The 21351-nt window shown below is 43.1% G+C and overlaps 1 protein-coding gene across 5 annotated transcripts in view; it reads left to right on the top strand.

The window, feature by feature from the left end:
- Positions 1–21351, top strand: part of LOC123764436 (intraflagellar transport protein 74 homolog) — a 42231-nt gene that overhangs the window by 3481 nt on the left and 17399 nt on the right. For 2 of the 5 annotated variants that reach the window (XM_069316125.1, XM_069316126.1), the window contains exons 2-5: positions 9266–9477; positions 10993–11120; positions 18984–19093; positions 20911–21081. In XM_069316125.1, coding sequence (XP_069172226.1) covers positions 11054–11120; positions 18984–19093; positions 20911–21081 — 348 coding nt within the window. In that variant the 5' untranslated portion in view covers positions 9266–9477; positions 10993–11053. Of the gene's footprint in view, positions 1–448; positions 580–9265; positions 9478–10992; positions 11121–14569; positions 14630–18983; positions 19094–20910; positions 21082–21351 lie in introns of all 5 variants that reach the window. The other 3 variants (XM_045752294.2, XM_045752295.2, XM_045752296.2) reach the window with 3 other exon arrangements.

Here is a 21351-nt window from a genome sequence, read left to right as displayed (position 1 = left end):
GCCACGGAGCAGTCTCTGTGGCGCAGTGGTAAAGCACTCGCCCGGCTCTTCGCCAGCCCTTTGACTTGCATTCGTATCCTGGCCGGGAAGGACTGACCGGGCGACAATCCTTAACTGTTCACCAAGCCGAGAATAGGTTGTTAAACGATTTGGCGGGTCATACTCCGGGGGAAAAAATAGGATTAAGAACCTACCGGAAACGCTATGCATGCTATAGTGGCTTTACAAGAATTTTAAAAACTTTTTTATATATAAATAAATAATAAAAAAATAAATCCGCCGACGAATCATCTTGTGTGCGATGAGATTTGTATCTGGCATAATTAAAATCTTAACTTAAATAATTTGTTTGTTAGCTAATATATGATATTCAGATCTATAAATTATTTTAGAAAGGCCTATAATGCATATAAATATTAATTTACACATTCCTGGCGCTATACGCTAGGAATTTGAATATGGCGTTCAAATAATTTTAGGCAGGGGGTCTCTGGGTCGGTTGGGTGACCGGGTCACTGACCCCGACCCCGCCAGTCGTCAGGAAGCAGCGGTGGCGTGTGGTGCGTCGCTCCCGTGTAGGTAAGGCTGATAAGATTTTTTTTTTTTTTTTTTAAATATATCTCGGCAGTTGGGAGGTACGCATGAATATATAGTCTACCTCCACCTACAATGCTTAATGCATTTGTTCGCTATTTTGTAATGTCTCCGAGGGTCATTGTTTTCGTATTTTTTTTTCATCCGGGTTCTGTAATTCTATTCAAATGTTTGTATTCCACTAATGCTAAATAGTCTGTCCCCTCTCGGATATTGTGGAAGATTTTGAGGATTATGATTTGCCAACATTATATGGGTAGGATATTATGGAGAATACACTTCCCCAGAGTGTTAAACTACCCCGTTGTTAGGCTAGGCTTGTTAACGCGGAGGTCGTCTCCCCCACATCCCAAGACGCATTTATCATCGACTTTCACGTACTGTGTATTAAAAAGTTTTTATCGTGTATAAATTAATTTAATATTCTGTAATTAGGCGTATAGTAGGTTCGGTATTTAGGTTCTGTTGGCAATTATTTCCACTTGAAGTATGTGGAGGGAGAAGCATTTACAGTTGCCTGTCCTCAGGCCAGGCTCGCCTACACCGCCGCCTGTCCTCAGGCCAGGCTCGCCTACGCGGCCGACCAACCGCATTCGTCAATTTTATCGCTGTGTATTCAGAATTATTCTCGCGTATAAGGTAATATTATTTCATCAAGTTAATAGTTAACTAAGTTTAGTGACAAGCGACAGGTCAATGTACAAATACTGTAATAGTTTAGTTTAGTTCATTTATTATGCACCCCATACCCATCTTGTGGGTGGTAATGGAAAGGGTTACAGAGGCACATAATGGACTCAGGGACTGAACCCCACAATTCCTTAAGCTAAGCAAGTTACAATCTTGATACACAGTTTACATTTGGTCAGGTCTACATCAGCAGATAATGGGAATTCCGAGGGATACTTGTAAGTCTAAGCCGAGCAGTAGTAACATCTAGAAGTCTGCTGATATTATTGGATGAACCATAGATGTGTGGCTCCTATTGCATGATAGTATGATACTGCAATAGATGAACTTCCCAACAGGAAGGAGCGGGGACACCCCTCCGGGAACTGAATTTACCTGAGGGCCACTAACACTAGTGGCCTCGATGAGGGCAGTAAGCCGGCGGCTTGTCAAAGGTCCCCCCATTTGCCCTGATGATCTTTTCCAGCTGTATTTTAAAATCCAGCAGAGGTTTGGCGTTTGCTGCTTCGGCGGGTAGGCGGTTCCACTGGTTTACAACCCTATGGGTGAAAAAGCATCTCCTATTTCCTGTCCAACATTCTGGCTTGTTGAGTGTGAACCCGTTGCTCTTTGTTCATGTAACATCTGGTCTTTTGAAGACATTGTCCTGATCGACATCCTCCAAATTGTTTAGTATTTTAAAGGTTTCTATGAAGTCCGCCCTGTTTGTGGTGTTAGCCCTGTGGCCCTCAACCGTTCCTGATACAACAGATGACTAAGCTCTGGTATGATTTTTGTGGTAAGACACAGCTCCATAGCTCTGGTGAGACATGGCTTCAGAGCAGCTATGTCTTTCTGAAGATGAGGTCTCCATGCCTGGATGCACTAATTCATGTGGGGGCGCACCAGAAACTTATACAATTGAAGATCTACTTTCTTTTCCTTGAAGGTAAAGGTACGCATGATTATTCCCAGGGTTTGGTTTGTTTTTTTACTGCCACTTGCTGCCTCCCCAGCCGCTCTGGGGCTGTTTGTACTACTGTCAGTGATAGATGGATTCTGACGCCAAGATAATGTTGATGATTTGGTAGTTGTGTTGTGTATTACTATGCCTCACGTGATGTATTCTGACTCCAAGGTGCTTATCTTCATCTATCTGTTGAAAGGTAGTGCTGTCAATTAGGTAGTTGTGACGTGGATTGTTATGCCCCCACATGCAAGGTCTTGCATTTATCGATTGATTGATTGATGAAGATTAAGCCACCCAAGAGGTGGCACGGGCATGAATAGCCCGTAAGTGGTGGCCCTTTCGAGCCATTACCAGTATCAAAAGATGATACTGGAGATCTGTGGAGGCGCAACTGCACCCTGCGTGACGGGAGATGTCTCCCGGACCAAGTGGTGACCAAATGGTGGTCACAAATTGCATTTATCGACATTAAAATGTCATCTGACCATTTGTGGAGTTCATGTAGATCTCTTTGTAAGGTTTCAATATGGCTTTCACTTATCATTTTACCATAGATCTTAGTGTCATCTGCAAATTTGATTTGGTTTGTAATCTTCTCATCTATGTCATTGATGTACATGACAAAAAGGGTTGGCCCCAAAATGGACCTTTTTGGCACCCTACTTAGCACACTGGTGGGGGGGTTGGGTGAGAGATTTGCTTGTTAGGCTTGCGATTACACAACTGGTTGGGCTCCGGGGGCGTGACTTGTTGGCTTCTAGTTGTTCATGATCGGGCTCCGGTTCGTTCATGCTAGGCTTGCGGTTAAATAACTGGTCGGCCTTCGGTTACACAACTGGTCGGCCTTCGGTTACACAACTGGTCGGGCTTCGGTTACACAACTGGTCGGGGTCTGATTACACAACTGGTCGGGGTCAAGCTACACAACAGGTTGGGCTCCGGTTACATAACTGTTCGGGCTATGGGTATGTAACTTGGGCTTCGGGCTGTGCATTGTCGGGCTTCTGTACTTGCATGGTTGTACTTCAGGTGTTTTGTTCGGTTCGTTCATGCTAGTCATGCGGTTACACAACTGGTCGGGGTCTGGTTACACAACTGGTCGGGCTTCGGTTACACAACTGGTCGGGCTCCGGTTACTTCACTGGTCGGGCTCCGGGAATGTCACTGGGGCTTCGGGTTGTGCATGGTCGGGCTTCGGTTCGTGCATGGTTGTGCTTCAGAGGTTTTGTTCAGGTCGTTCATGCTAGGCTTGCAGTTACACAACTGGTCGGGGTCCAGTTACACAACTGGTCGGGCTTTGGTTACACAACTGGTCGGGGTCCGGTTACACAACTGGTCGGGCTTTGGTTACACAACTGGTCGGGCTCCGGTTACTTAACTGGTCGGGCTCCGGGGGTGTCACTGGGGCTTCGGGTTGTGCATGGTCGGGCTTCGGTTCGTGCATGGTTGTGCTTCAGAGGTTTTGTTCGGGTCGTTCATGTTAAGCTTTTGATTACACAACTGGTCGGGGTCTGGTCACACAACTGGTCGGGCTCCGGTTTCTCAACTGGTCGGGCTCCGGGGGTGTTACTGGGGCTTCGGGTTGTGCATGGTCGGGCTTCGGTTCGTGCATAGTTGTGCTTCAGAGGTTTTGTTCAGGTCGTTTATGCTAGGCTTGCGGTTATGCAACTGGTCGAGGTCCGGTTACACAACTGGTAGGGCTTTGGATACACAACTGGTCGGGCTCCGGTTAAATAACTGGTCGGGCTCCGGTTAAATAACTGGTCGGGCTCCGGTTTCTTAACTGGTCGGGCTCCGGGGGTGTTACTGGGGCTTCAGGTTGTGCATGGTCGGGCTTCGGTTCGTGCATGGTTGTGCTTCAGAGGTTTTGTTCGGGTCGTTCATGTTAAGCTTTTGATTACACAACTGGTCGGGGTCCGGTTACACAACTGGTCGGGCTTTGGTTACACAACTGGTCGGGCTCCGGTTACTTAACTGGTCGGGCTCCGGGGGTGTCACTGGGGCTTTGGGTTGTGCATGGTCGGGCTTCGGTTCGTGCATGGTTGTGCTTCAGAGGTTTTGTTCGGGTCGTTCATGTTAAGCTTTTGATTACACAACTGGTCGGGGTCTGGTCACACAACTGGTCGGGCTTTGGTTACACAACTGGTCGGGCTCCGGTTACTTAACTGGTCGGGCCTCGGGGGTGTCACTGGGGCTTCGGGTTGTGCATGGTCGGGCTTCGGTTCGTGCATAGTTGTGCTTCAGAGGTTTTGTTCAGGTCGTTTATCCTAGGCTTGCGGTTACGCAACTGGTCGAGGTCCGGTTACACAACTGGTAGGGCTTTGGTTACACAACTGGTCGGGCTCCGGTTAAATAACTGGTCGGGCTCCGGTTAAATAACTGGTCGGGCTCCGGTTTCTTAACTGGTCGGGCTCCGGGGGTGTTACTGGGGCTTCGGGTTGTGCATGGTCGGGCTTCGGTTCGTGCATAGTTGTGCTTCAGAGGTTTTGTTCAGGTCGTTTATGCTAGACTTGCGGTTACGCAACTGGTCGAGGTCCGGTTACACAACTGGTAGGGCTTTGGTTACACAACTGGTCGGGCTCCGGTTAAATAACTGGTCGGGCTCCGGTTAAATAACTGGTCGGGCTCCGGTTTCTTAACTGGTCGGGCTCCGGGGGTGTTACTGGGGCTTCAGGTTGTGCATGGTCGGGCTTCGGTTCATGCATGGTTGTGCTTCAGAGGTTTTGTTCGGGTCGTTCATGTTAAGCTTTTGATTACACAACTGGTCGGGGTCTGGTCACACAACTGGTCGGGCTTTGGTTACACAACTGGTCGGGCTCCGGTTACTTAACTGGTCGGGCTCCGGGGGTGTCACTGGGGCTTCGGGTTGTGCATGGTCGGGCTTCGGTTCATGCATGGTTGTGCTTCAGAGGTTTTGTTCGGGTCGTTCATGTTAAGCTTTTGATTACACAACTGGTCGGGGTCTGGTCACACAACTGGTCGGGCTTTGGTTACACAACTGGTCGGGCTCCGGTTACTTAACTGGTCGGGCTCCGGGGGTGTCACTGGGGCTTCGGGTTGTGCATGGTCGGGCTTCGGTTCATGCATAGTTGTGCTTCAGAGGTTTTGTTCAGGTCGTTAATGCTAGGCTTGCGGTTACGCAACTGGTCGAGGTCCGGTTACACAACTGGTAGGGCTTTGGTTACACAACTGGTCGGGCTCCGGTTAAATAACTGGTCGGGCTCCGGTTAAATAACTGGTCGGGCTCCGGTTTCTTAACTGGTCGGGCTCCGGGGGTGTTACTGGGGCTTCGGGTAGTGCATTGTCGGGCTTCGGTTCATGCATAGTTGTGCTTCAGAGGTTTTGTTCAGGTCGTTAATGCTAGGCTTGCGGTTACGCAACTGGTCGAGGTCCGGTTACACAACTGGTAGGGCTTTGGTTACACAACTGGTCGGGCTCCGGTTAAATAACTGGTCGGGCTCCGGTTAAAAAACTGGTCGGGCTCCGGTTAAATAACTGGTCGGGCTCCGGTTTCTTAACTGGTCGGGCTCCGGGGGTGTTACTGGGGCTTCGGGTTGTGCATGGTCGGGCTTCGGTTCATGCATGGTTGTGCTTCAGAGGTTTTGTTCGGGTCGTTCATGTTAAGCTTTTGATTATACAACTGGTCGGGGTCCGGTTACACAACTGGTCGGGCTTTGGTTACTTAACTGGTCGGGCTCCGGGGGTGTCACTGGGGCTTCGGGTTGTGCATGGTCGGGCTTCGGTTCATGCATGGTTGTGCTTTAGAGGTTTTGTTCGGGTCGTTCATGTTAAGCTTTTGATTACACAACTGGTCGGGGTCTGGTCACACAACTGGTCGGGCTTTGGTTACACAACTGGTCGGGCTCCGGTTACTTAACTGGTCGGGCTCAGGGGATGTCACTGGGGCTTCGGTTCGTGCATAGTTGTGCTAAAGAAGTTTTGTTTGGGTCGTTTATGCTAGGCTTGCGGTTACACAACTGGTCGAGGTCTAGTTACACAACTGGTGGGGCTTTGTTTACACAATTGGTCGGGCTCCAGTTAAATAACTGGTCGGGCTCCGGTTACTTAACTGGTCGGGCTCCGGGGGTGTTACTGGGGCTTCGAGTTGTGCATGGTCGGGCTTCGGTTCGTGCATAGTTGTGCTTCAGAGGTTTTGTTCAGGTCGTTTATGCTAGGCTTGCGGTTACACAACTGGTCGAGGTCCGGTTACACAACTGGTAGGGCTTTGGTTACACAACTGGTCGGGCTCCGGTTAAATAACTGGTCGGGCTCCGGTTAAATAACTGGTCGGGCTCCGGTTTCTTAACTGGTCGGGCTCCGGGGGTGTTACTGGGGCTTCGGGTTGTGCATGGTCGGGCTTCGGTTCGTGCATGGTTGTGCTTCAGAGGTTTTGTTCGGGTCGTTCATGTTAAGCTTTTGATTACACAACTGGTCGGGGTCTGGTCACACAACTGGTCGGGCTTTGGTTACACAACTGGTCGGGCTCCGGTTACTTAACTGGTCGGGCTCCGGGGGTGTCACTGGGGCTTCGGGTTGTGCATGGTCGGGCTTCGGTTCGTGCATGGTTGTGCTTCAGAGGTTTTGTTCGGGTCGTTCATGTTAAGCTTTTGATTACACAACTGGTCGGGGTCTGGTCACACAACTGGTCGGGCTTTGGTTACACAACTGGTCGGGCTCCGGTTACTTAACTGGTCGGGCTCCGGGGGTGTCACTGGGCTTCGGGTTGTGCATGGTCGGGCTTCGGTTCGTGCATAGTTGTGCTTCAGAGGTTTTGTTCAGGTCGTTTATGCTAGGCTTGCGGTTACGCAACTGGTCGAGGTCCGGTTACACAACTGGTAGGGCTTTGGTTACACAACTGGTCGGGCTCCGGTTAAATAACTGGTCGGGCTCCGGTTAAATAACTGGTCGGGCTCCGGTTTCTTAACTGGTCGGGCTCCGGGGGTGTTACTGGGGCTTCGGGTTGTGCATGGTCGGGCTTCGGTTCATGCATGGTTGTGCTTGAGAGGTTTTGTTCGGGTCGTTCATGTTAAGCTTTTGATTACACAACTGGTCGGGGTCTGGTCACACAACTGGTCGGGCTTTGGTTACACAACTGGTCGGGCTCCGGTTACTTAACTGGTCGGGCTCCGGGGGTGTCACTGGGGCTTCGGGTTGTGCATGGTCGGGCTTCGGTTCATGCATAGTTGTGCTTCAGAGGTTTTGTTCAGGTCGTTAATGCTAGGCTTGCGGTTACGCAACTGGTCGAGGTCCGGTTACACAACTGGTAGGGCTTTGGTTACACAACTGGTCGGGCTCCGGTTAAATAACTGGTCGGGCTCCGGTTAAATAACTGGTCGGGCTCCGGTTTCTTAACTGGTCGGGCTCCGGGGGTGTTACTGGGGCTTCGGGTTGTGCATTGTCGGGCTTCGGTTCGTGCATAGTTGTGCTTCAGAGGTTTTGTTCAGGTCGTTTATGCTAGGCTTGCGGTTACGCAACTGGTCGAGGTCCGGTTACACAACTGGTAGGGCTTTGGTTACACAACTGGTCGGGCTCCGGTTAAATAACTGGTCGGGCTCCGGTTAAATAACTGGTCGGGCTCCGGTTTCTTAACTGGTCGGGCTCCGGGGGTGTTACTGGGGCTTCGGGTTGTGCATGGTCGGGCTTCGGTTCATGCATGGTTGTGATTCAGAGGTTTTATTCGGGTCGTTCATGCTAGGCTTGCAGTTACACAACTGGTCGGGGTCTGGTTACACAACTGGTCGGGGTCTGGTTACACAACTGGTCGGGGTCTGGTTACACAACTGGTCGGGGTCTGGTTACACAACTGGTCGGGGTCTGGTTACACAACTGGTCGGGGTCTGGTTACACAACTGGTCGGGGTCTGGTTACACAACTGGTCGGGGTCTGGTTACACAACTGGTCGGGGTCTGGTTACACAGCTGGTCGGGGTCTGGTTACACAGCTGGTCGGGGTCTGGTTACACAGCTGGTCGGGGTCTGGTTACACAGCTGGTCGGGGTTTGGTTACACAGCTGGTCGGGGTCTGGTTACGCAACTGGTCGGGGTCTGGTTACACAGCTGGTCGGGGTCTGGTTACACAACTGGTTGGGGTCCGGTTACACAGCTGGTCGGGGTCCGGTTACACAGCTGGTCGGGGTCCAGTTACACAACTGGTTGGGCTCCAGTTACACAATAGGTCGGGCTCCAGGGGTACGTGTCACTTGGGCTTCAAGTTGTGCATTACCCTCTCTGTGTAATGAAATTTTAAAATAAAGTTAGATATATATATACACATATACTAAAAGAATAGGGATGGTAGAAGAAAATATCAAAGTGTTCAGTGAGGATCCACAAGGTCTTCTCTGGGTACTCTTTATTTTCTTCTCCGAGACTATGGGTCCATACACTTGCACCAGAGGTGGAACCCCTTTTTAGGTTAAAAAAAGTGTGTGTGTGTGTGTGTGTGTACTCACCTATTTGTACTCACCTATTTGTGCTTGCGGGGGTTGAGCTTTGGCTCTTTGGTCCCGCCTCTCAACTGTCAATCAACTGGTGTACAGATTCCTGAGCCTACTGGGCTCTATCATATCTACATTTAAAACTGTGTATGGAGTCAGCCTCCACCACATCACTGCCTAATGCATTCCATCCGTTAACTACTCTGACACTGAAAAAGTTCCTTCTAACGTCTCTGTGGCTCATGTGGGTACTCAGTTTCCACCTGTGTCCCCTTGTTCGCGTCCCAACAAGGTGTGTGTGTGTGTGTGTGTGTGTGTGTGTGTGTGTGTGTGTGTGTGTGTGTGCGTGTGTGCGCGTGTGTGTGTGTGTGTGTGTGTGTGTGTGTGTGTGTGTGTGTGTGTGTGTGTGTGTGTGTGTGTGTGTGTGTGTGTGTGTGTGGTGTTTGTGTGTGGTGTGTGTGTGTGCAGAAATAATATTAATAAAACAATTAACATCGTGTAGTGTACTCTATATATCAAAATATATTACTTTGAAACCCGTATCAGTCACTAAACAAAAAATTTCGCTACTCTTACTAGAAATTCGCTACTTTCAGGAATTTGGATCTGGCAACACTGGAGTGAGCCTTGGTGTTGTCATGGCAACCGTCCACAACAACACAAACATTCCAGCTGGTGAGTTTCCAGCACCGCTCTTCCCTCACCTGGAAGTCTGCTTCGGAACTGCCTCCTGGAAACCTCCTCGTAGTCTGCTGTCGTGGAGGAGACAACAGTGGTACACAACTATAGAACTGTTGTTAATTAAAGAGTAAGGACATGACTTTTGTACCATTCATTTACGTGATGAATTAGGCTGTCAAGTTATCACAAGAAGACTTCGAAAATAAATCGTATAGTTAAACTAATTAATTAAAAAATCCTCAACTTAAAAACATATATATATATAAATATACAGTATATTATTAGTGTTGTCATTGGTAAATAATATATTCTTCATGGGATCCTATGTGGTACAGTTGGGTTCGTTCTTGACTCACAATCTAGAATTCAAGATTTTAATCCCAGGTGAGACAGAAATGGTTGTGTACATTTCCTATCACCTAATGAACCTATTCACTTAGCAGTAACTAGCTACCCAGGAGTTAATCCATTTGTTGTGGGGTTGCCTCCTAGGGAGGGTCAATAATTTGACCTTGGGGGGAACCTCAATATAATCCTAACATGTAAACAGTGTACATACTGGCTGCCTGTTCCCTGACACAATGAATTAGTCATTGAATTAATAATAAATGACTACACTCTGTATAAGAAATTAATTGGTGAACAATTGTTGTAAAAACCACGCTCACTTTATATGGTTAACAATTTTATTCTAAATTACACAAATTAAATAAATTTATTACATTAATCACCATATCAGACATCATAGGGCTGATCTCGTCGAGACTTTTAAAGTACTGAACAAATAGGAAGCTACTGATCCAGACTACTTATTTAAAAGCGCCAATGTAATGCGCACAAAGGGTACAGCTTTAAACGTAATAAATCACAATGCAGGAAAGAAAACGGATTCTTTTTCACCCATACGGTAATAAATCCATTGAATCACCTACCCACAAACTGTAAATGCCAAGACAATTCAGCACTGTACAGTACTTCTGTTTAAAATTCAGCTAGGAAAAAATCCTCGGGAATAATGGAAAGGGCCTTTGACAAGCTACCAGCTTTTTGACCCTGTCAAGGCCACTAGAAACGGTGGCTCTGGTAAATTCAGGCAATATATATTACCAAATTCACTACATATACAGTTAAATGTAGGAATGCAGTGATGTTGAGGGATCCTTGTATATTAATCCTACATACTGCAAAGCCTTTTGTAATTATCAGTGACTGTGCTCATGGAAGCAGATGGCTGACAGGCTATAACACAAATATAGAAGGTATACTCCTCTACCTATGAGGGATGATAGCTAATTGCCAACCCTTTTATAAATTTTGAAGAACGTAGACGATAGAATACTTTTTCCAGCCACTGACAGCTGTCAGACCCACCTTAATCTCTTGTGCAACTACCAATTACTACAAATGATGCACACTGTACTGTAATCTATGATGCCACTAGAGATGGCGGGGGAATTCTCAGGCAAATACAAGTACAGTACAACTGAAGGAAAGAGCTAGAAAGGCATGATTTATATTTATTACAACATTCCAGCATATGAGATGAGATGCACCAAGAGAAGACATGTTTATTTTCTGTATACACGTATCATAATTGTAATTTTCCATTTTATGTTTGAGACTGACTGATTATTACTTTCAGGATATAGAGGGGACCAGACAAGTCACAAAAGGTAAAGATAAAAATAGCAAATGTACACAAGATGGACGAAATACCTGTTGATCGTGCTGCTTTGGGAACTTCCTTTGATCAGCGCCCTATCACTGCAGGTAAATAATGAGCAAGATGAGAATCTTGTCCTTTTATTTTTTTAGAATAATTTTAATTTGCTGTAAGATAGTTTTCATCAGTATAGTGAGGTCTTGCTTAAAGTGGTCACTTAGTAACAGTAAAACAAACAAAATCCAGTTGGAATACAATCAAAAGTCTGCTATGATGAGGCACTGTCCTCACTCTGCTACTCTTATATTAGACATTAAAAGAACATTACCCTCTATTTCATGTCATTTGCTGATTATACCAAAATCACTTTCAAAATTACTTTGGTGTAAGATGGAAAATAAGAATGGAACAAAAAATCACTCGGATTGGGTATTGGACGAAAGAGGCAAGTGGACCTCATCACAGCATAGAAATAACATTCTGTCAAAGATTTTAGAAATAATGTCAAACTTGTATTCACTTAGTTGTGGTCCACCTTTCAACTGTCAATCAATCAACTGTTACTAATTACAGTACTAATTTTTTCTCTCACACGCACACACACACACACACACACACACACACACACACAGGTAATTACACTTAGGTAATTACAGGAAGCAGCCCATAATAGCTTTCTAACTCCCAGGTACCTATTTACTACTAGGGTAATGGGGCATCAGGGTGAAAGAAACTCTGCCTATTTTGTTTCTGCCATCATCAGGGATCGAACCCAGACCCTAGGATTACGAGTTCAGACCGCTGTCCACTCGGCTATCAGCCCCCCCTGGGATGATGGATTATGAGATCATAAGAAATGAGGGATGCCACACCAATCACTTGGTGTTTCTCTTGAAATATAATACTGTAATGCTCTCAACTTTGCCTCCTCTTTCAAGTCAAGCTTTGTTTGATATAGAAAGTACAGTACAGTATATAAAGATTCTAAAATGCACATAATTCACAGACTGCACATATCATGTGCCTCCTGCCTTGTCTATTCAATGATTTATTTATGCGTTTTTTTATTTGTACTTGAGTATTCTTTAATATTCTTAAATTTCAAGATTTTGAAGCATGTCAATTATCATTGCATTATTTGCTAGTAATAAAAAATGTAGCCAAAATTCCAAACCATCGATAAGGTTAGAAGTAAACACAAAATTATTGTACTACTGTAGGGTCCCAGTAGCACAGTTGGGTTCATTCTCGACGCATGATCGAGAATTCTGGGTTCGAATCCCGGGCGGGACAGAAATGGTTCGGTACATTTCCTTTTACCTAATGCACCTGTTCACCTAGCAGCAAGTAGGTACTTAGGAGTTAGTCAGCTTGTTGTGGGGTTGCATCCTGGGTGGAGTCAGTAATTTGACCCTGGTGGGGGGGGGGGAGGATCTCGATAAAAGCCTAACATGTATGAATACACTCTGGGTTCCTGTCCCCCCGACACAGTGAATTATTGAATTAGACTGTATTTAACATACTGTAACCATCAGCAGGTATCCTTATCAAGGAAGTATCATGGTTCTGCTTTGTCATATTAGTATGCAGTGTTTTGCTTTTCTCCATTGTCCATTTGTGAGTCATACCTCAAGAGCTCCTTCATGGTCTGACCAACTTACAACCTATTTGTACTGGCACGATGGTATCATCAGTGTGTCAATGAACCAGTTGTTAGGAGACCCAAAAATATAGTCAATCCCATTAATAAATTGATTCATAATTGGCTAATCTTGAATGATGCAGCTCCCAAAGTGCTCTTTGGGAAATATAATTTTGTTGATGTAGAGAATGTTTGATTTTTAAACACCTTAAAAATAATTCTCAAATTCTACTTTGACTTCTGTACGCATATCTGTCTTGGGGCCCCTTTCATTTTAATCAAATCTAGTACACATGCTTTGTGATTAAATTGTATTTTGTGGAAACATTTTATACTCTAAGTGAGGCCTTAAAAAAAAAGTTATATTAAGGGGAAGAAAAGTAACTATGTTTATCATCAACCCCCCAAAAAAAGTTAGGCACAGTATGTATATTCAACCAAATTACCCTGCCTGTGTTCAGATCATTAAATATTATGTATATAAAAGCATTACACACATTCTCCTGTGCATTCTCCATATTTCACTACAGTCTTTTCAGTTACAGTCTCCGATGGTGTAGTGGTAAGACACTCGCCTGGCGTTCCGCGAGCGCTATGTCATGGGTTCGTATCCTGGCCGGGGAGGATTTACTGGGCGCAAATCCTTAACTGTAGCCTCTGTTTAACGCAACGGTAAAATGTGTACTTGGATAAAAAAAAGATTCTTCGCGGCAGGGGATCGTATTCCAGGGACCTGCCCGAAACGCTACGCGTACTAGTGGCTGTACAAGAATGTAACAACTCTTGTATATATCTCAAAAAAAAAAAAAAAAAAAAAAAAAAAAAATTAAAACTCTAGACCTCGATATACCAATCCTAAAATTAAACGTTTTAAGAGGTTTGCAAAAAGAACTTTGATACAGTACTACACTGGAATCAAATATCTTTGATGTTCCCAGAGTCCATCTGTAGTAAAAGTAGAAATGCTATGTAAATGAAGGATCCTAAATTGCGGAAAATCCTTTCACGTGCAATAAAAATCTGTCTCAACTCTGTTATATATTGTAATGAATGTGAGTGGTATGTTTGAACTGTACATAGCATACTTGCCCATAGAGCTTTTATCTTGACTAAATAAGTCAGGTGACTGTTACTTTTGTCAGCATCATACTTATAGAATTACAAATACTGTAATGTGCATGTTTTTAAATATTATACAAGTCAACTTTTAGAATTTAATATTTTTCTGATATTTATTGTGGAACTGGCTACTGTATAGTATGCATGTGATCAATGTACTGTATGACATCTTAACTGTACAGTACATATTTAGTTTTAAAAGTGGCCTGAAACAGTAGGCATATTTAGGTTCCCAAAGTGTATTCTTCTATATGCTTATTTCTCATCTCTGCCGAATTCTCCAGTGTACTTTTTTTAATAATAATGTGTTATGTATATATATTTCAAGTGTTTCTGTTCTCAGCTTAAGAGGTAGTTTACATAAATTGCTTCAGATTTGGTATACCTATACCTTAATGTGCTGTGCTATTTTAGAGCTTTACAACCAGCTTTTAATATCTTTAGAATCTTTAATTTTGGTTTAGTGAATATTATTTTTAATCCATATCCTATTACGTACATGTATCCCATATTTTGCGCTGTAGTACAGTACATGCCTAAGGGGGTAATGTTTTCATTATTTTTGAAATATCAACCTTGGGGGCAGTTTCTTTTACAGATTTATTACATTTTTGTATGGGAAATTTCATATTGATATCTAGACTGAGTTGCTTAACTTTTGAAACCACATGATGTAGACACATTTAACTGCATATTTTTTCAGGGATAATGTTGCTTCATATAGTACAGTACAGATACTTTACAGATAATTTGATTGGCTGCTTCTCTAGTGCTAGGTATATATTAACCCAACAGGAAAGCGCTTAGGAATAGCGGCAGTTGACAGACCAATGACTAAAGGTTCTATGATACCAGGTAATGTTTGCGAATGCCAGTGTGATGTTTTAATGTAAAAGAAAGTGTTAACAATATTCCAAGTCTATAGACGTGAATCAAAAGCACACACTTCTTTACATAACATTTGTGATATACTGCTAAGGCATGCTCATTGTGCTTTAAAATGAGTCTTGCTATTTTATAACTACTGTATATTGTATCCTGAACTTGGCATGTATGGGCAAAATGTGTATGGTATAATTCTTGTTATTCAGTTGCACTATTTGATTACAGTAATCCACTAGTATAATTTTTGTTCTCAGCTTTCACATTTGGCTGGTCCTTAAGGCAAGATCTGCACTTATAGGACAGGATTGTGTACTACAGTCAGGCAGGATGATATACTTGTCAAGCGGAACCACACACAATTTTTCATGCAGACTCTGCAAGGGTAATTATTTGCGCCAGAAAGCCATTTATGCAGCTCAGCAGCATCGCATCACAAATGCAGTTCTGAGTATCATAATTCAACAAAATATTTAAAAATTTATCTACACCAAGTAATTTTATCATCAAATTGTGATAAAATATTTTATATGAAGTAATGAAGATATAATAACAGTGGTCAATAAATACCAGAAAGTAGTGACAATGATAACTAATGCTGGAAGAAGTTAAGGCAGTTTGTTACAAATCTGCTGCAGTGGATGAGGGTTTAGCAATAATCTATCCATTCAAGTGGGGCTACACTGTATGCCCTTGCAGAGATGTTTGATAGATTCACTTGTGCACGTATGACAGAATGTTGACCTGTCTGGCTTTTCACAATCCATTTCTATGGACTCGATGGATGTTGCCTTGGGGAGCACCCAAGTGATTTACTTGGCAAGAAACTTGTTGTATTTACTCAGAGCGATATTTTTAACACACATTATCTACAGTTACTACTAATAAAGCACATGATCATAAATACACTGACATAATATTATGAATTAATATATTATTCATTTCTTGAAATATATATGTACACCAGCAGACCCCAAACCTTTCCTCCATGTTACCGTGTCTTATGTTTGGCCTGTCACATCACTGTACAAGAAGCACGACTGTGGATGAGACTGTGGCTTGTGTGTTGTGTGTTACACCCAAAACATAATTTTTAATACTATTTTCAGTAAGTTTTATTTGTTCAGTAATTAAAAATAAAAATCAGTTAAAATCATACAGCAGTGTTTAAAAAAATTGACAGAAAATTTGTGTATGCTTTCTGAGCTTTTCCACTCCAATACTGTACTCACTAAGGCAAGATTATCGAATGTTTACTTGGGCAGAGTGATGCACTGATCCGGTGCAGCAAGGATCTTCTCGAATGTTCCTGTTAGGTTATAATGATGGTATAGAGGCACTGCAAGGAAAGCTCTACACTGTTTGACTTGCTTACAGTGTACTTGCCTACAGTACACTTACTTACACTAACAATACTTACTCTACTCTCTACTTCCTGTGTACAGGAGTCCTAGCAAATGTGTGTAAAAAATGCTAACAGTTCTAATCTATAAAAGTGGCAGCAGAACCCTCAATTATAGACTTGTATTATTGACAAGTGTAATAGTTAAAATATTGAAATAAATAATTAAAACTAAGTGGGTAGAACACCTAGAGAAAAAGGATATAATAAGACAATTATGACTTTTGATGTGGAAAGTCCTGTGTAAAGAATTTACTAAGTTTCTATAATAGAGCCACAGAGATTTTACAGGAAAGAGATGGTTGGGTTGACTGAATCTATCTGGACTTAAGAAAGGCTTTTGACAGAGTTCCACACAAGAAGTTGTTCTGAAAACTGGAACATACATTGAGAAGTGACAGGGAGGCTTCTAACATGGATGAAAATTTCTCTAACGGACAGAAAAATGAGGGCAGTAATCGGAGGCAATGTATCGGATTGGAGAAATGTCATGAGTGGAGTACCACAGGGTTCGTGTTCTTACCACAGGGTTCGTGTTCGTGGCCGGTGTTCTTACACTGGTAATGTTCATTGTCTACATAAATGACCTACCAGATGGAATACAGAATTACTGTACAGTATATGAACATGATTGCTGATGATGCCAAAATAATAGGGAAGATAAGAAACTTAGACATTTGTCACGCCCTTCAAGAAGAGCTGGACAAAATAAGTGTATGGACCACTATTTGGCAAATGATATTTAATGTGAATAAATACCATGTTACGGAATGGAGAATAGGAAAACATAGACCCCACATAACCCACAAATTATATGGAAAATCTTTTAAAAAATTCTGAAGAAAGAGATCTAAGGGTGATTGTAGATAGTTTTCTATCACCTGAGGACTACATACAGAATATTGTGCAAATAGTCTATGCTACACTTTGCAATTTCAGAATATTTCAGAAATTTTGTTAAATACATGGATAGTGAAATACCAAAGAAACTGTTCAAAACCTTTGTGAAATCAAAGCTGGAATATGCAGCGGTTGTATGGTGCCTATATCTTTAAGCAGCACATCAACAAACTGGAAAAAGTGCAGACATGCAACTAAATGGCTCCCATTTAGAACCCATTAAATGGCTTCTGGGTTCTGGGGAACCCAGAAGCTTTAAGAATACCACGTCATGCACAGATTAGTTTTCTCTTTCATGGTTTTATGGTTTTTGTGGCTGCTTTTGCATCAATCATTCAGTGAGCATCTGAGTTTAATTGCTAAAAACTCCAGCTTTGAATGAATATGAAAGGTACTTTTGAGGAAGATGCTCAGATGCTTGTGTTTCTTACTTTGACTTCCTGATTATTCTGTGCGCAGATTTTCTTTTGTGTTGAACAGAATGTGATTGAGGATGGAAACAATGTGTTGGTGAGGGTGTTCCCATCTGGCAATTTCAGAAATAGGTAAGAAACTAGCAATTTGGCATGATCACTGCCTGGTGGTTCGAGTGATGCAAACTAGGGCTTGGAAAGGCCAAAAGTGTTCATGGGGTGAACTTTCTAATCACTTTGGGCTGGAAATGGCTTTTCTTCAGTGCCTCTCTAACACCAATATGAGTTGGTATGGGCATTTGAAAATGAGTGCACCAGTGACGATTGATGGAAGTATATGGAATGGAATGAATGACCTTGAATGAATGAGCTTAAATATTCAAGGAATGACCTTGAATATCTTTAGCCTATCCAATAGGGCCTTTGGTGATCTTGCCTTGAGGAGCATGATGATGTCTTGCTTGGTAGCCTATCATAGTCACTCAGTCTGATTATACAGACTTTGAACATTTTGAGAAGAATGCTTCTTGTGTACTGGAAGGATATAAAGTCAAATATAATGCCATTTGTGTGACAGCTTTTATACCTTAATCTGAAACTCCATCACTAGACACTTGTGGTTCTCACTCTTTGTGAATGCATGTGTTTGTAAAGTTGTAAGCCAGTGCCACACTTAAACCTGAAGTCATTACTATTGCTTTCACATCTAACTATTCTGCTCTTCCTTATATTTTATTTGTGTTTTTATTACTTTAAAAAATATCCTTTGTCCCTTATTTGACTGACACCAGTGCTTGTTCCATGTGACTACATAAATGTTTCCTCCAAGTGACATCATTATAAATGCCTTTTGCTTTATAGGAAACGGAGAGGGGGGGGGGAAAGGGCCGATTTGTTTTAAATTTAAGAAATGGATGTTTAATCTCAGTTGCATTAAAGTGATGCACCACAGTGCTTACCTATTGATGACTATGGGGAAAGTAAGATCTAACTCTTTATGCCCAACATCCTTGAAATACTGAAGTACTGAAGAAACTTGAAGTGCTGTTTATAGTAAATTTCACATCAATATTATTAACCATTTTACATATTCATGTTGTCTTTGTTCTGTATTGTTAAATGCACACACACACTAATAAAAGATACAAACTCGTCTCTTGAGTATTCAGTAAGCTAGCTCATACAATTACACGAGTATAACAAATTTATAAGTTTTTTAAGATCATATTTATACTGCAGTATTTGAACCCTATTTAAATCCTCCTCCCATATCCCTTCCTAGACTGACACTGGTTTTTTCAGCTACTGTGGTCTATACATTCCTGTCACCGACTTATACCTGACTATTGTACATATTCATACCACCTTGGCACCTCTGTGATTAATTATGCACTACCTTGATGCAGGAGCTTATCAAGTTCAGAATTTTTTATATTATTCTTAATGCCATTTTCATCACCCATTAAAATTTGTCAAGATTTGTATACATAACCTAATTAAAAAGTTTTAAATTATACAATATTATATTTTTTGCTTTTTATACCAAAAATTTAATGTATGAAAGTTTTAATTAAGAGGTATTTTTCTAAGTGTTTGATTTCTTTATTAAAAGGATCTGCAGAGCGACCTTCGACAAGAGGAGGAAGTGGGTCTAGTCTGAACATGGAAAGGCCCGACACCCGCCAGACTGCCTCATATGGAGACCGTCCAATGACACGTCAAGTAATGTCATGATGTACAATACTTTACAGTATATATATATTAAATATATTTGACACTAAAAAGTTCTCCTTAACATTATAAAAATGCAATGTAAACTGTAATGGTTTGGATACAGGCATACTGTACTTAAATTTTTTTTAGCACTACAACAGGCAGTGGCATTGGAATCTGTTGCCAATCACTGGCAACATTTACCTAGTCATAGGCTTGTTTTGATGGTCAGAGAACCTGACCGATCACTATGTGATTTGGAAACTTTTCTGTGGGGAGCTCCGTCGGTGCCCTGGAGGTATCGGACTGGTATATACTATAATAAACGTTTCGACTCCGAAACGTTTGAGGGTTTCGGAGTTGGGGCAGGGTTTAGTTGGTTTCGAGACTTGGGCGGTCTCGGGAAATGCTCCTTCTGGGGTGACGGTAGAAGCATTTGAGCCGGTTCCTCCTGCTGAAGTGTCTGGGTCTGACCAGTGGGGGGCCCCCCTTCCCTCCTGCTTTTCCGGCTGCTCTGGCTTCTTCCTTTGAGGCCGGGGCTTTGGGGGATGCCTCAGCCCTGGGTCCAGCTGTAGGGGGGTTCCCATGGCTGGGGAGGGGTTGACTTGGGGCTTTGGGCCCTGTTGGACCCTGCTTGGGTTTTTGTACCCTCTGAGCGGGGCTTGCTGTTACAGGAAGTGGGGTTTTCTCCCCCTCCCCAACACCCTCCGCGTACAGATTAGATTTGGTGTCAGCCCCTCTCCGGATTCGGTTCCGTGTCCCTTCAAGTTCATCGGTCCTGTCTTTCCAGAGGTTTTCGGCTTCCCGCATCCCACCTTATGAGGTGCGGGAAGCCATTGTGGCTTACCTCCTGTACGACCTGGATTACGCCTCTTTATTGAATCATCTTCCTTCAAGTTTGATTCTTCTTTGAGTTTCCGGAGTTGTCTTGGCTTGTGGACTGCCTTGTTTTGTCGTTGGAGGCTTGGCATATGTTCTGTCGGTCCCTCAAGCTTGAGTGGCATGAGGCTCTGACGGAGGTCCAGGTTTACCTGGGGGGCGAGTTTTAACACCTCGATGCCTGATTGTTCATCCCTGCCTTTCCTCGGGATGTTGGCATAGTGCAGCTTCACATGCAGGTTCCCATCCTTTCAGCTTCACTGGTTGCTGTGGGTTTGCGCGCTCATGGCCTGTTGGTTTCGGTCTTGCATTTCTTTTCCTTCCTGGCGTTGTCCTCGGATTGGCTTGAGGAGAATGTGGAGGCGCTTGGGGCTGTTCCTGGGCCCTGGTGCCTTGGTCTCAGCAGCTCGTGTGTTGTCTTCCCTATTGAAGCTGTTCGCACCGATCATGCAGGTTGCCGTGTCTGTTCTTTGCTTCTCATCTCCCATGTTGGCAGGCGTTGCTCGCGTCCTCCTTGGAATTTGAAATTTCCTTCACCCTAAATTCTTTTGGATAAGTTCCCAATGAGAATGAAATCAAACTAATGTTCAAATAAATATGGTTGCATACCTTAAGTGTTAAGTGAAGCTTAAGTAATTTTAAAACAGAATGAGTTTTGATATATCCAAAATCCATGTGAGTTTCACATCCAAAATGAGCTACAATATTTTGGATGTGGAAAATTGCATCATTATGCAAAGCTCCAAAGACTTGAGTATGGACTGCATAAATTATTTTAATGGGTCTCATTTTATTTACTGTAGACATTGAGAAGTTGCTAGAGTTTTATTCCTAGATTTGTATTCCTTTAAATTAATATATTTTATTAGTAAGCAGGGCAACATATTTGAATTACAGTAATTAAAAATTGTATTCATTGTAATTTATCTCATTCAACTTGCTTTTAGGGAGATGGCAACAGTAGGCCCACAACATCCGGTCGCCCTATCACTGCTCGTCCTGCGAGTGCTGCACTTCGAAATGCCCCAGGAACAGCTTCTAGACTTCTCTCCACCGCAAGCATGCAGCGCCCCGGTACTAGAACTGGCGTGGCTACTGGCAAAGGTTTTAGTACACCTGTAAGTAACATATATACCCTCATGATTTGTAGGAAGAAAATGAACTCTTACAGCTGTGGGGAATAATGGAGGAATAAATGAGGATAAAAAAGCTGGAAATGATGAAAGGTTTAAAGGAAGGGTAGTTTTCTTTTGATTGTCTTTATTCATAAGTGATTTAAACAAATCATTACACTAGTACTGTACCAGGAATGAATAGGTGTACTGGGATAACAACTTTGTAGCTAACAATTAGAGCAGTGATATTTATATTAGCAAAACATGTAACAT

Source organism: Procambarus clarkii, chromosome 82, assembly GCF_040958095.1.
Source record: "Procambarus clarkii isolate CNS0578487 chromosome 82, FALCON_Pclarkii_2.0, whole genome shotgun sequence".
In the NCBI taxonomy this organism is placed as follows: domain Eukaryota; kingdom Metazoa; phylum Arthropoda; class Malacostraca; order Decapoda; family Cambaridae; genus Procambarus; species Procambarus clarkii.
The sequence above is the reverse complement of the archived record's forward strand: the minus strand, read 5'-3'. Positions and strand labels throughout refer to the sequence as shown.